The sequence below is a fragment of the Gobius niger genome (genome assembly GCF_951799975.1).
Source record: "Gobius niger genome assembly, chromosome: 20".
Lineage (NCBI taxonomy): Eukaryota > Metazoa > Chordata > Actinopteri > Gobiiformes > Gobiidae > Gobius > Gobius niger.
Window position 1 is genome coordinate 5723953 of NC_136871.1, and position 13720 is coordinate 5737672.

At 40.4% G+C, this 13720-nt stretch overlaps 1 protein-coding gene across 1 annotated transcript in view; it reads right to left on the bottom strand.

Moving 5' to 3' along the window:
• vapb (VAMP (vesicle-associated membrane protein)-associated protein B and C) overlaps nucleotides 1-7775 on the bottom strand; it is a 34510-nt gene extending 26735 nt beyond the window's left edge. Inside the window, exons 1-2 of the mRNA XM_079579344.1 lie at nucleotides 7498-7775; nucleotides 2576-2728 (exon numbers count right to left, since the gene is read on the bottom strand). Of these exons, the coding sequence (XP_079435470.1) occupies nucleotides 2576-2728; nucleotides 7498-7555 (211 nt within the window). The 5' untranslated portion in view covers nucleotides 7556-7775. The remainder of the gene's footprint in view (nucleotides 1-2575; nucleotides 2729-7497) is intronic.
• Between the last annotated feature and the right edge of the window lie 5945 nt (nucleotides 7776-13720).

Sequence of the window (13720 nt, forward strand, 5' to 3'; positions counted from 1 at the left end):
ACTCTTTGACTGCCACCATTTAGACTGGTCTGCTATACTTGTACACTTGAAATGGCTTCTGACTATACGTTTGTTAACTGAGCGAGAAACTACAAAAAACTCTTTAATACCACAATCAATACTTCTGAAACTCAACGGAGAGTTACTGAACATACTTATTTATCAGGCCCATTAGCCAAAAACGCTGAACCTACTGCTTTAAAAGTAATATTTACCAAAATCGCTGCATCCGGGTTAGTGGAGAAAAATGCTAACGGCGCAGCAGCTACGCTAACCCCGGAAGTAGCGACTTTAGAAAAAACGTTTTCAGCAGTAGGTGCAGAATTTTTGGCTAATGAGTCTGAGAAATAAGTAGGTTCAGTAACTCTCCGCTGAGGTTCAGAAATATTGATCTGCGAGTACCCGGAAGTCGTGACGTCACTCTTAAGGCGAGACACTGCAGGTGAATAGGGGAAAAAAAATAAATGTAGAGATATCAATTTGAAACTTTTGCTGAACATTACAGATATAAGTATGAGAAAAAAATGTATCGCATTTTTTCGGTCATTTTATGTTTTCGCAACAAAATCAAAATAATGAATTGAGCCAGATTAAAATTTATGGTTTTATTTTATTGACATATTAGTAACTAAGATTTTTTCAGAGGGGATTTTGGATATTTTGTTTAGTTTTTCAATAAACTAATCATCAGTGAAAAAATCTGTAAAAACTCAAATTCCGCCTGTTTTTTTGGTATCAAAGCTGAATAAATCAGGCTAGGAATTAGATATTAAAAAATCCAACTGAAAAAAACCTTCAGAATATTGTTAGGTCTCAGACTGGAAAGTTTGGAGTCTGTGGGAGCTGCTATAAGGGCTCAGGCTCTGCCCGAGTGCAGCTTCTCTCATTCAGAGAAAACCAGCCCTGAAGTTTTGTAGCGAGTGCGCATGCTCGGCCCGTTCTTCCACTTTTCCGCTCCAGCGTCTCGTAGGAGGAAAAATACCATATTTGGGTGAAAGCGTCATCACGGGGCCCCTTAGCAGGACACGTGGATGTAAAATCTGTCAATATTTATGAATGAATACCCGCGGGAAAGACGGACTTTCTACGCGGCGCAGCAGCTACTTCCGGGTTGCCCCCACCTCGCAGACAAAACATCATAAAATAAACATCATGCGGGTGAGTTTTGTCATTTTTATATCTGACATGAAAACTAAGATGTAAAGGGAGGAAAATAGATAAAAATCTCCACTTTGACCACCGCGTGAAACATCAATACTTTCACCTGCCGTGTCTCGCCTTAACAAAGGTATAGGGGTGGAGCACTAGGACCTTGGGAACGCCCTGCACCAGCATGGCACGCTGAGAGCGCGTGTTGCATCTGCCGACAAAAACGCTCCAGACGTGGGGCCAGGCTGAACGGGGGAAGAGCCCCACCCCCCTGAACGAAATTCAGGAAAAAACAAAACATAAACGGTTCATCTAGCCCCAGAGCAGTACTCAAATGAAAACTCGATGACACAAGATCAGAGTCAGATCAGTTCGAGGAAGCGGACGAGAACGGCACGGACAACAATTTCAAAAAGGGGGCCGCCTAAAAAGACACGCTACGACTGTCAACAATGTGTTGTCCCATTACACATGAGAAAATGTAACAAAATGCATCACACCAACCAAAGTAAGCAAAATTTGTCGAGGAGAATGGGTACCTATGTAGCTATAAAATGTTATTGTTTTTCAAATGTTTTTACAGTTGTTAAAGGAATAGGCCACCGTGTTTCCATACTGAGATATGTTCTTACACTAGCTTAGACGAGTTGATGCGTAACTGTCTGGTCTTTGTGCATGCGCTCAGTCGCGCAGATGTTGTTAGCATTTAGCCGCTCCCAGCCTAGGTATAGCCCCAAACTGGGGTGAAGTTAGAAGCTACCAAGCGGTTCCACGTTTTCCCTATTTAAATACAGTTACGTGAGCCTTTACACGATCCAAGTCTAGTTACACAAAATCAAACATGTCGATTTTCTAAGCCAATAAAAAGGGGTACTATATATGTAAGGCGTAGGAATCTGCTCAGTAAAGTGAGATATTACTGCTCCTATGTTATTACGCCTCACAATATAGTCCCCCTTTTATCCTCTTAGAAAATCGACATGTTTAATTTTGTGTAACTAGACTTGGATCATGTAAAAGCTCACATGACTGGATTTAAATAGGAAAAACGTGGAACAGCTTGGTAGCTTTTAACTTCAGTTTGGGGCTATACCTGTGCTCAGAGAGGCAAACACATCTGCGTGACTGAGCACACAAGGACCAGAAAGTTATGCACCAACTCGTCTGAGCTAAGGTAAGAACATATCTCAGTATGTAAAAACAGTGGCCTATTCCTTTAAATGTATTTCACAGTTACATTTATGAAGTGGGAAGTCGATTTTTGTGTTTTGGGATACTTTAAATGCTTCAAAACTTTATGAAATGTTGCTTAACAGAACAGTTTTACAAAAGATGTGGAGCTGGGTTTCCAAACAGCAGCCTTTGTATTTGTGGCTGGACGCTCAACCATGAATCCACCGCCTCACGGTAAAACCCCAAGTCGTACCTGAGACATTGATGGAGGTTCCTGCATCAATGATCCCACTGTTTGGCCGCACACAGTACCGGCGCGGCGCTGTCGTCTTCACCTTAAAGCACACATTCCTGTCTGTGGGGTTGGCGAGCTTGAGGTTTGTGGTGACCACGTCTGAGAAGGGACCTGCACAACAAAGGGCACAAGTAAGTGTAAACGACTTATGAGATGATTATTATTGACTTTTTGTGTTTTTTAAAGCACTATATTATCATTTCAAAGTACACCCTTGTGTGGAAATCTCATTCCATCTCTTCTCTACTCAACAGACCAGTGGCTCTCTGCATTTTTAGTCACAGTAAAACCACCCTTGCGTTTGCGACCCACACAGGGTTTGTTTTCTTTTCAAACTTCGTAGGAAATACTGCATGTCTCGCATATAATCTGCATTGCCCTTTGAATTATCTGGCAACCTCTGTGGGAGTCCTAAGTCCAGGTTGAGAACCACAGCAAAAGACTGACTGGTTGGTTTCTCAATAAAAGTCAGTCACACTTATGCTCTGTTGCTACTTCAATTTGAAAAAAACAAACTGCCCAACTTTCATTCAGGCTCCTACTACTATTCCAAATTTGCCAATATAATAGACTACAGCATGTGTAGGATGTGTAGTATAGTACTCGAGGCAGTGAGCTATTTTTGAATGAGCTCCGAGCGAAAGATAAGGTTTCAGAGAATGTCGAGAGCCACTGACACTTCCTTCTGTTTGCAATGACAGAAAGCACTAAATTGGGCTCAGATGTCCTGTTTGTGTAAAGAAACTTAAACTTCTTTAAAAGGGACACATTTTGGACTATAGTGTTGCCATTAGTGCAAAACATGCTCCCAGGGGCGTAGCACCAAATTCTGGGCCCTAGGTACAAACTATCTTTTTGGACCCCCCTCATATTTCTTGTTCTTTAACCACATAACAGTGGTTTACCAGTGCAGTTGATTTATTTTCTATTATAACTTTATGATACAGCGATCTCTGCGTAGGTTTCCTCCGGGTACTCCGGTTTCCCCTACCACTAAAAACATGTGCAATAGGTGAATCCTCCAGCCAGGTGATTCTGACCATCAGCCTGGCTCCACATCATGGAGATGGGTCCCCGGGTGTGGCACGGCCGTCGAACACTGCTCCTTACGGGTTGCCCCAGTGGCATCGAAGGATGGGTTAAATGCAGAGGACAAATTTCCCTACGGGGACAATCAAGTATACAAAACAAAACAAAACAAAAACAAATCTCTAGATTAGTCCTGGATACTTAGTTCATTGTTTTGTTTTTGTTTGTCTTGTACTCGATGTTTGACTTGAAATTTCATCTGGATCGGCTTCAGTTACAGAAATTGAATAACCTTCAATCCCGGTAGTGATATAGATATTTAAATTGGTGGTGGAATATTCTGCATGCATAATGACTATAAGCAGACCACATTAAACAGGACGACTGCACCAGGGACAGAGGATATTTGTGCTGGGAATGAAAATTGTGTGACTTTAAAGTAGGCATTAAAATGCTATTTTGCAAAAAAGAAATATTATACTATATGTTGGCTCATGAACAAAAAAGCTCAAGGGCTTCAGCCTCATTTAGTCTCGCACCATATTTGAAGCCGGCTGAACCATTTGGCACATTTTTAAATTCATCCATCATTATTGTTTGTGCAAAATTCTGTGTAGCAACCATTGTATTTCAGCTCGGTTGTGTTCAATTCTTATAGTATCAATTATGAGGAAACTTAGAAAGTACAATACAGAACGCTTTTTGCAGCACTTTTTAGGGCCCCCACCCTGCTCTGGGCCCTGGGTACACAGTGCCCATTACCCCCACAGTGCTCCTATTGACCAGCTCGACAAGAAAAACACTATTACTGCAGGGAATAATCAAAGAATGGATTTGGATGAGGACCTAACCTGTTTTAATCTCAAATTCTGCTGACTTTAGTCACATCTCCATGGAGACGAGCTGGAGACGAACCCACTCCCGGTAAAGATACAGTCATGTCTTAGGAGAGATACCGCTCACAGCAAAAACACATGTTTGTTTGTGCATTAATGAGGTATTTTTCCAATGATGAAATGATCTATCGTAAAATAAATGCTAGTATTTCAGTTAGCAAAGTAAAATTCTACGCGGTGTGGCTTTAACATCTTACCTCCCACCTGAACCGACCACATTTTCTACAGTTTGGTTTGACCCAAATCTAAAAGCTTCTCGAACAAAGCGGAAAAACAGCAACGAAAATGAGACGAAAATATGACGAAAACACACTAAAGAAAACTATGAAAAAGTGACCCAAAAAAGACACAAAAGACCAACAAAAACACAATAAAGAAGCGCCAAAAACACGCCCGAAAATGATGAAAATCTGACAAAAACACACAAAAAAAGCAACAAAAAAAAACTATGAAAACAAGACACAAAGGGATGAAAACGCAGTGAGAAACGCAGCCCAGAAGCAATTAGATTACGTTAAAGCCGATCTGGAGAAAATGTGCTCGATTAAGGTGAGAGGTTAAGTATAATCATTGTCCTTAATAATGAGTCGTGTTTTAATGCCTTAGACAGGCAGCGCGATTACTTTTATGGTTAGATGTAAAAAGCTAATGAATTATAAATGGTTATGAAGTGCATAATTTCAAGCGCACGTTCCACAGATGCTCTGAGAATCGCAAGTCAAAAGCCCTTATGTGTTGCAATACATTTGAATTATTAATGGCACAATTTAAAGGGCAATTGCTTTTTATATAATTCACAATATTTCATTTTTATATGAACACACCTCGTCTTTTCACAGATCAATAAGGCATTTCAAGTATAGTGAAATAAAAACAATCATTGGTAGATATTGCTTCTTGATTCCATGTTGCACTTGTCCTAAATAGATTAGTATAAACATCTCAATTTGAGCATAATAATCCAAATTTGAGCTGTTTTGGCTAGTTCTTGGGCATTTGTCCCAGATTATTTCACTTGTTCTGAGATGTTTCTGACTCGTTTCGATACATTTCGTCCTTATTTCAGGTCATTTTCTTTGCCAATGGGGAAAGAAAATTGTTCTTATCTCATTGGCAATTTTACTTTCTTATTTCAAGCGAGATTTACCCTAGAACTGGTCTGAAATGTCCTCAAACAAGCAAAGTAAACTTGGTCCGATCAGGAAAAATGTCTAAATGAGTGAAAACCGCTCAAAACAAGATACATTTCCTCAATTCAAGTCATTTAAGCCAATGCTTGATATTCACTTTATGCTTTGTACTACTGAGTGTTGTGATTTTCAAGCCAAATTATGTGATTATTATGTGGAAAATGGAAGGAATGCATTTTCTAGCTTGTCACAGCAAGTCTGTCTGGCAAACATATTAACGTGACAATGCGCCCCTGATCAAGCCTGTGGTCTAAGAGTCTATGCTTGTGAAACAAAAACATTAGGACAAAAGTAGTTTTTTTCCACTGAAACATCTTGTAAGGTAAAGATTTAATGCAATGCCTCAATTAATATCAGGTTCCTGTGCTGCTAAGAGAGAGTTGTCATTATTAACTTGGGGTACACAGACTGATATAACTAATTTCTCACGGTGTAATGTTTAATAGAGTTCGGGAATGTGACGTCATACCGCTAAGCATTATGGGATTAGCAGCCATTGTAAACTAATGGAGATTTTAAAAGTCAACATACTGGAGTTATTGTTCACATTAAAACACTTGGAGACCACAGTGTGTTAGATGTATTTACCAGCAGTATCTCAGCAGCTAACGGAGTCGTTCCACTGTTTTTTTTCTCCACTTTTTCGACTGTTTTTAGCTAATGTTAGTCTATGGAAATGTATGCTAACAGCTGCAAAGATGGCGGATCTCCATGGTAACTGTGGACATTCCCGAACTCTATACGTGGCCTTGATTGAAAAATCTAAGTTGGTTGCTGTAATACAATGTGTGTTTATGTAACGTTATTAGGCCGACACCTGCATGACATCTTGCAGTCAAATGTCCAGCACCTCCCTGATGTCAGTTAAGAGTTGTGGAAACACTGATGACCTGTAACCAACACAGATAAAGGAGCAAAGATTGTCCATTTCTGCGTGCCGTGAGCTGTCACGCTAACATGACAGCTGGGTGGCCAGTAGAGCGAGGCAGCCAATGAGGGAGCGAGCTAATGTTAGCCCACAGCTACTGCTACACAGACAGAAAAACACCGCTTTCATATAGTAGTTCATTGTATATTTCAAAGGGTTGTTTAATATTGTACAATCGAATTTCAATTTTGACATGGTTATGCCTTGATAGGGAGTGTTTCGTGAGCAGTGGCTGCATTAGAAATACGCGTGTTACTGCCAGATTTGTGTCGCTACCATATTTGGGCCAGACTGTTCCTCATTTAGATAAACATGAGTTAATTTAGTTATAATTCTGGCACATACATCGTTTTGTATATTTTCCGGACAACAAAACTCGACATGTCATAATGTTCCGCAAACTATCAAGTCTCTTTTCATATGTAAAGTTGGTATAAAATCAACTAATGAAAATTACAACGGACCTATGTTTGTCCAAGTCGGGTTGCTGTATCAAACGTGGAACACCGGCTCACGCATGCGCAGAGTTAACTTTGACACAAATCAGGCAGCGACGTAAATCGGGTATCGACTGCAACTGGCCCTCTCTCTAGCTTAGCCGTTGGAAGCTAATCCAGCGAGCTAACTAGCCAGCTAGCTGTCACTTGACCTGCCGTCCTTTTAGCAGAGGTATCTAGCTTTTAAAGGGGTGCTTTTGGCTCTCAACGGGAATCACAGTCTTCCCTACGTCTGAGTCATGATAACACTGGTATGCCCCCCGCTCCTAACCCCGCTGGGACAGTCAGTTCCCCCCTCCTCCAGCCCGAGCCAGGCCCTCCCTCTCTCCCGGGCTCATACCTCTGAATTTCAGTTCGTGCTGAGGCTCCAAGAGCAGAACCTGTTCCGGCCTGGCCATATCCCAACAGCAGCTGGAGCGGGACGATCGCGCTGCAACCAAGTCCTGTCGGTCTCCTCCCCCGTGTTGGGACGCAGTCGCTGGTGAAGTATTTGCGCCGTCAGTGAGTGAGTGGACGTGTTTAATGAATGAATTAGCTGAGTGCGCTTGGTCACTGGAGCTAGTACGGAGCTATGCGCGGAGGCTGTTGTGATGCAGCAGGAAGGGAGTGAGAGGCTGGCGGCTTACGTCACTGCCTCTGCAGAGCGACCAGCGGCATCACAGCCACTCTGAGCGAGCCACGGACCAGCCTCTCGAGTCAAGCTGTCACACGGACAAGTGGGACAACAAACGAGAAGTAAAGTCCAGAGTGATCCAGTGAAACCCTCGCCCAAGTATCACAAGCATGAATCCGTCAGCAGCAACCCTGTCAGTCATCCAATAGTACTAGTTCCAAACCAAGCCCGAATAATAGCTCCCAGCCACAATAATGAGAACTACAATAATATTACAAACCAAAGAAGAAGAAGAAGATCTTTATTTATATAGCGCCTTTCACAGACATATAGTCACAAAGCGCTTTACATGAGACGGTTGTACATTCACTCCATTCTCGGTGGTGGAAAGCTACATTTGTAGCTTCAGTTTCCCCTGGGGGAGACTGTCAGAGGCGCTTTCGCGACTACACACGTCTGCGCCAACGGACCCTCTGACACCACCATACATTCACTCATACATATCATTCATCCTGGCCTATTGTGCATGTTTTTAGTGGTAGGGGAAACCGGAGTACCCGGAGGAAACCTACGCAGACACGGGGAGAACATACAAACTCCACACAGAAAGGCCCCGTCCCTGGTGGGAACCGAACCCGGACCTTCTAGCTGTGAAGCGAGAGCACTAACCGCTGCGCTACCGTGCCGCCCGAAGAGGAGTTAACGCGTACCTGTCTGGTCTTTGTGCGTGCGCTCAGTCACGCAAAACGACCAAAGATGTTGTTAGCATTTGGCCTCTCCCAGTATATTCCTATGGCTCCAAACGGGGTGAAGTTGAAAGCTACCACAATCTTCCACAGGGACATGCACAAAGACCTGACATGTACATATCAACTCCTTTAAGCTCAGGTAAGAACATATCTCAGTCTGGAAAAACTGGCCTGTTCCTTTAATAGTCAATCAATAACGAACATTACCTGCTGACAGAACTTTCAGCATCAGGCTGAGTAACAGGTGCATATATGCAGTGTTGGGGGCAACAAAGGTATCGAGTTACAAAACATATATAACTTTTTTCAGTAACTAAGGAATATGACACATTACTTACACAGAATAATATATTAGTAATTACAATTCAAGCGTATTTAAGTGTATGAACAAAAAAAATGCCAAACTGCTCCCAAATAAAATGCAGCACCAAATAAAGTGGGAAGTTGGTGTGTAAAGGTCTGCAGTCGTGTGTAGCTAATGTTGTCAAAGCACAAAAGAATGGGGAAAGCAAAGGAAAAGGAAATCCTTTACTGCACTTTTGCTCGGTGGCATTCTTACTGTTTTCACTTTGTGTTTTGCCAAAAGTAACAGTGTTGAAGCAGTGTTGGGCAAGTTACTTAAACATTGTAATATATTTTATATTAGTGATTACAGCTTTAAAAATGTAATATGGTTGTATTACATATTATTGTTTCAAAAATGTAGCAGAGTTACACTACTTTGAGTTACTTTTGGCAAAATGTAAACTGAAAATAGCAAAAATGCCACCGACCAAAAGTGCAGGAGATTTCTTTTTCCTTCGCTTTCCCCCATTCTCTTGTGTTTTGTTTTGTTTAGTTTAGTTTAATTGTTTATTTGAGCAGTAGAATTTCTGCTCAAAGGAGTGGGCCGAAAGCAAAAGCTTAATGCCCACCCTGGGCATTTATAAGCAAGTTTTGTAAATTAAATGCAGATCTAATTCATCAGTCCAACTTCATTTGTCACGTTGCATGTTATTTGAGGGAGTTTGGCATTTTTTCATGCAGACATTAAAATGCACTTGTAACTTGAGTTACAGGAATTGTAATGACAAATATATTCCTGTATTTTGTCTCAGTAATATGTTATATTCCTTAGTTAATGAAAAAAGCCATTTATTTTTGTATCTCGTTACTTTTATAATACATTACCCCAAACACTGCTCAGAAGTAACTCAAAGTAGTGTAACTCAATCACATTTTTGAAACAGAAGTATGTAATAAAAACATACATTATTAAAACTGTAACTACGAATATAGAACATATTACTTTATGTTTGTCAATGCCAGAGTGAACACGTCTGAAAATGAAATAATAGTGTCCCTCACAAATATAAAAGTGCGACGCGTTATCAATCTGACTTGTGGAGACAAAAGACATGACTGTCAAAAGACATGACTGTCTTTTCAAAATGCCATCTTAATTGTTTGTCTTGTCTTTTATTTCATTTTTAATGGACTACGAGTCAGGAATTAAGTTGAATTGAATTGAATTGAACTGATTACACAAAGTAACTTGCCCAACACTGCCTGTATGGGAATGTTATACTATAAGTGAGTTGGATAGACACAGACATCCCAGATGAGTTTTGGTAGCGTGCAAGAGTTCGATCGGACATTAGATGAGAGAGTAAGAGACTCTGCACCACTGTTTAGCTCCCAAAGTATTTTGGAACCACAACAGGGGCGGACTGGCCATATGTCCATTCTGGAAGAACACAGAAGGGCCACTGGCTCTAGGGCCACCAGTCCCGCCTCAACCGAGCTTTACCCAAATCTAAAAGCTAGAAAGAAAAGCATCAAAATAGCGAGAAAAAGAGGATGAAAACAAAACAAAAATGTGCTGGAAAAGCAACAAAAAAGTGACAAAAATGTTATTAAAAGGCAACAAAAACATGAGAAAAACACGGACAAAAAAAACTACAAAAACGTGAGAAAAACACAACAAAAAATGATAGAAAACAACGAAAATATGACAAAAATGACGTGACAAAAAGTTCCCATCACTTTTGTAGGTCTTATCTTTCAAATGAGGCGTTACATTGTTGATCTCCAGTCAAGAAGCTTTTAGATTTGGGTAAAGCCCAGTATAAAAAAAAAACATGAATCTAAAAGGAATTCCGTGGAGTATGGTGCACCACAAGGTTCAATTTTGGGACCATTATTATTTATTATTTATATTAATGATTTTGCTTCTGTTTCTACGACCACCTTTCCTGTTCTTTTTGCTGATGATACCAATAACAAAAATAAAAAATAGGTAAAAGGTTAACATATGTATTTGTGGAAGTGCACAATAACGCTAATTTGGGCCTGATCAGAGTCCAGGGCTGTTTTTCAGTCCCAGTCCGCCCCTGAACCACAAGGTTATGTTTTGCGCGTCTGACGAAGGCCCAGTTAATGAACAGTTTCCTAAAGTTACTATACTTTGACTTTAGGCAACTGTTAATTAATTATTGGCAGCACATGTTTCATCCTACGGCCAAAAACTAAAATAGATGTTTTAACTGAACGTTCCACAAGTGTCTGTGCAGTAACTTATGTAATTTTAAGTCCGGTGTTGTAACTTGGTCTGCATATCCTGTTCCCTTTGCATTTAACACACCGTGAAAAGCCCTCAGCTCATGTCAAATATGTGAAATATGTGTCTCGAGTGTCACATTCGTATATATAGGTATATGTGAGTGAACAACATGACCAGTCGCCAACAACACAGTCAGTGTGTCCCACGGGATTCACTTAATGCCCCGCGTAGCCACCGCTTCATTCACGCATAGCTTCAATTTACACACAGAAAAAGCAACATGTAAAAACATTTTGTCAATCTTTTATTAATAAACAAATTGACAAGTCCCTTTTGACACTGTGGATGTACATTGCACGTGTGTTTTCAAGCACTTGTAAATAAACAATCATTAAAAAAAAAGAAGCTAAGAAAGGGTTAACTAGTGCTTAAGAGGATTACTGCAAAAAACTCAGAGAAAGGCTACTGTGATCACAGAAATGCATTACAATAGTGATGTGTGTGCAAACCGATGGCATCTACACTGTCATATACATAATCATTGTTATAATAATACTATAGATTCATCAAGTTCCTCGGGCCAGCCCAAGACAACTGCGTTCGCTGCAAAACTGACACATTTCTGGGGTAGAAGAAGCACTATGTAATTTACAGGGAATAATTTATGTCTGAGAGGAACAGTGGCAGCAGCTCGGAGCGTTCGCCCGCCAGTCCAAACATGGCGGGTTTTTGATCTCGTGCTGTTGTGTCCAGGAGAAAGAAAGAAAGAAAGACTCAGAAAGAAAGACTCAGAAAGAAAAACTCAGAAAGAAAGAAAGACTCAGAAAGAAAGACTCAGAAAGAAAGAAAGACTCAGAAAGAAAGAGACTCAGAAAGAAAGACTCAGAAAGAAAGAAAGACTCAGAAAGACTCAGAAAGAAAGACTCAGAAAGAAAGACTCAGAAAGAAAGAAAGACTCAGAAAGAAAGACTCAGAAAGAAAGACTCAGAAAGACTCAGAAAGAAAGACTCAGAAAGACTCAGAAAGAAAGACTCAGAAAGAAAGAAAGAAAGAAAGAAAGAAAGACTCAGAAAGAAAGACTCAGAAAGACTCAGAAAGACTCAGAAAGAAAGACTCAGAAAGACTCAGAAAGAAAGACTCAGAAAGAAAGAAAGAAAGAAAGAAAGACTCAGAAAGAAAGAAAGACTCAGAAAGAAAGACTCAGAAAGACTCAGAAAGACTCAGAAAGAAAGAATGAAAGGCAATTGATGCGAAGGGAAGAAATACTTTGACCTATGAGTTCTGTGGCACTTCAGTTCATTTGGTTTTGGAAACTCACCAGCTAAATGTGCAAAAGGGAGTAGAATAAAAAAAAATAATAGAATGTAGGCTACTCAAAGTGTGGCACAAAAGAAATCGCCTCAGTCGGCTTTATTTATGTATCTCTACATAACTTTCAGTAACTTGGATTGAGTTTGTGTGTCTGAAGAACTTAAGGTAAGGTGAATCGTCTCAATTTATACACAGCAGGGGAATGTTTCTCGAAGGTGACGCAATACCTTGTTACCCATAAAATCCATGTTCGTATAAAATAATATTTTTGCTATTATATTTACAATTACGACACGCATACCATCACTGACTTTGGCCTTTTTTAATCCAGGCTTAAAGGGATATTTCAGGATTTTTGACATAGGGCCTCATTTCCCAGTTATCCAGAGTGTTGTTGATTTCTGGAGATGTTTTTTTCTTTTTTTTAAATTCACGTAGTCCATATATTTGAAGGGTTTAGTGGTGCTAGGCTAATGCTAGGCTAGTGCTAGTCTAGCGCATGTCTATGGTAACTAGTAGCCTGCATCAAAAACAGTCTGACCCAAGCACAGTGCACCTCAGGCTCTTATAACACCAGACTAACCATATAATTGTCTGTGTTGACTGAATATTTTTGTTTTGTTTTAAATATAACCATTTTGCAGTTAAAAGAACTTGTAAGCTACGTAGCGGCGAAGTGATCTGCTAGCTTACCAGATCTACAGTAGTTTGTTTGACAACGTTTGGAGGATGACCCCATTTTGAAGAGGTTTTTAATGCAGGCTACTAGTTACCATAGACATGCGCTAGCCTAGCACACTTAACTCTTTAAAGCAGTACTAAGTAACGTGTTTACCTCCCTGTGGGGGTAATACAAGTGTTTATGGGATGATTGGAGGGTCTTTCATCTCCCCCTGGTGTCTCTGGCCAGAAAACCATGTTTGCAACTTGACTGCCATCGGACCGGAGCCACCAATACACACTAATGGAATCACGAAGAAGCTAACAGGCTAACGGGCAAAGCTAACTGCAGGCTAACGTTACTTTAAACAGTATTTACAGCCAAGTTTGAATGAAAAAAAATATTTCCATTCTATAATTGGATGCACAATATCCCTCTGTCCCTTCACCTTTCCTGTCAGTGTAGTATCTCCAAGACAATAAGTTAAAAAATTGTAACTTGCTATGACACCTGCAGTTGCGCTTATGGCCTCTAGGGGCAAGAGTTACTTAGTGCTGCTTTAATGTAAGAACTGCATGAAAAATCTATAAGGCCCTGTGTCAAAAATCCTGAAATATCCCTTTAATACTCAGCAATGTGGTGACATTTTGTTTGATTCTTTTGTTGATATATGTTTAACTATTGCTC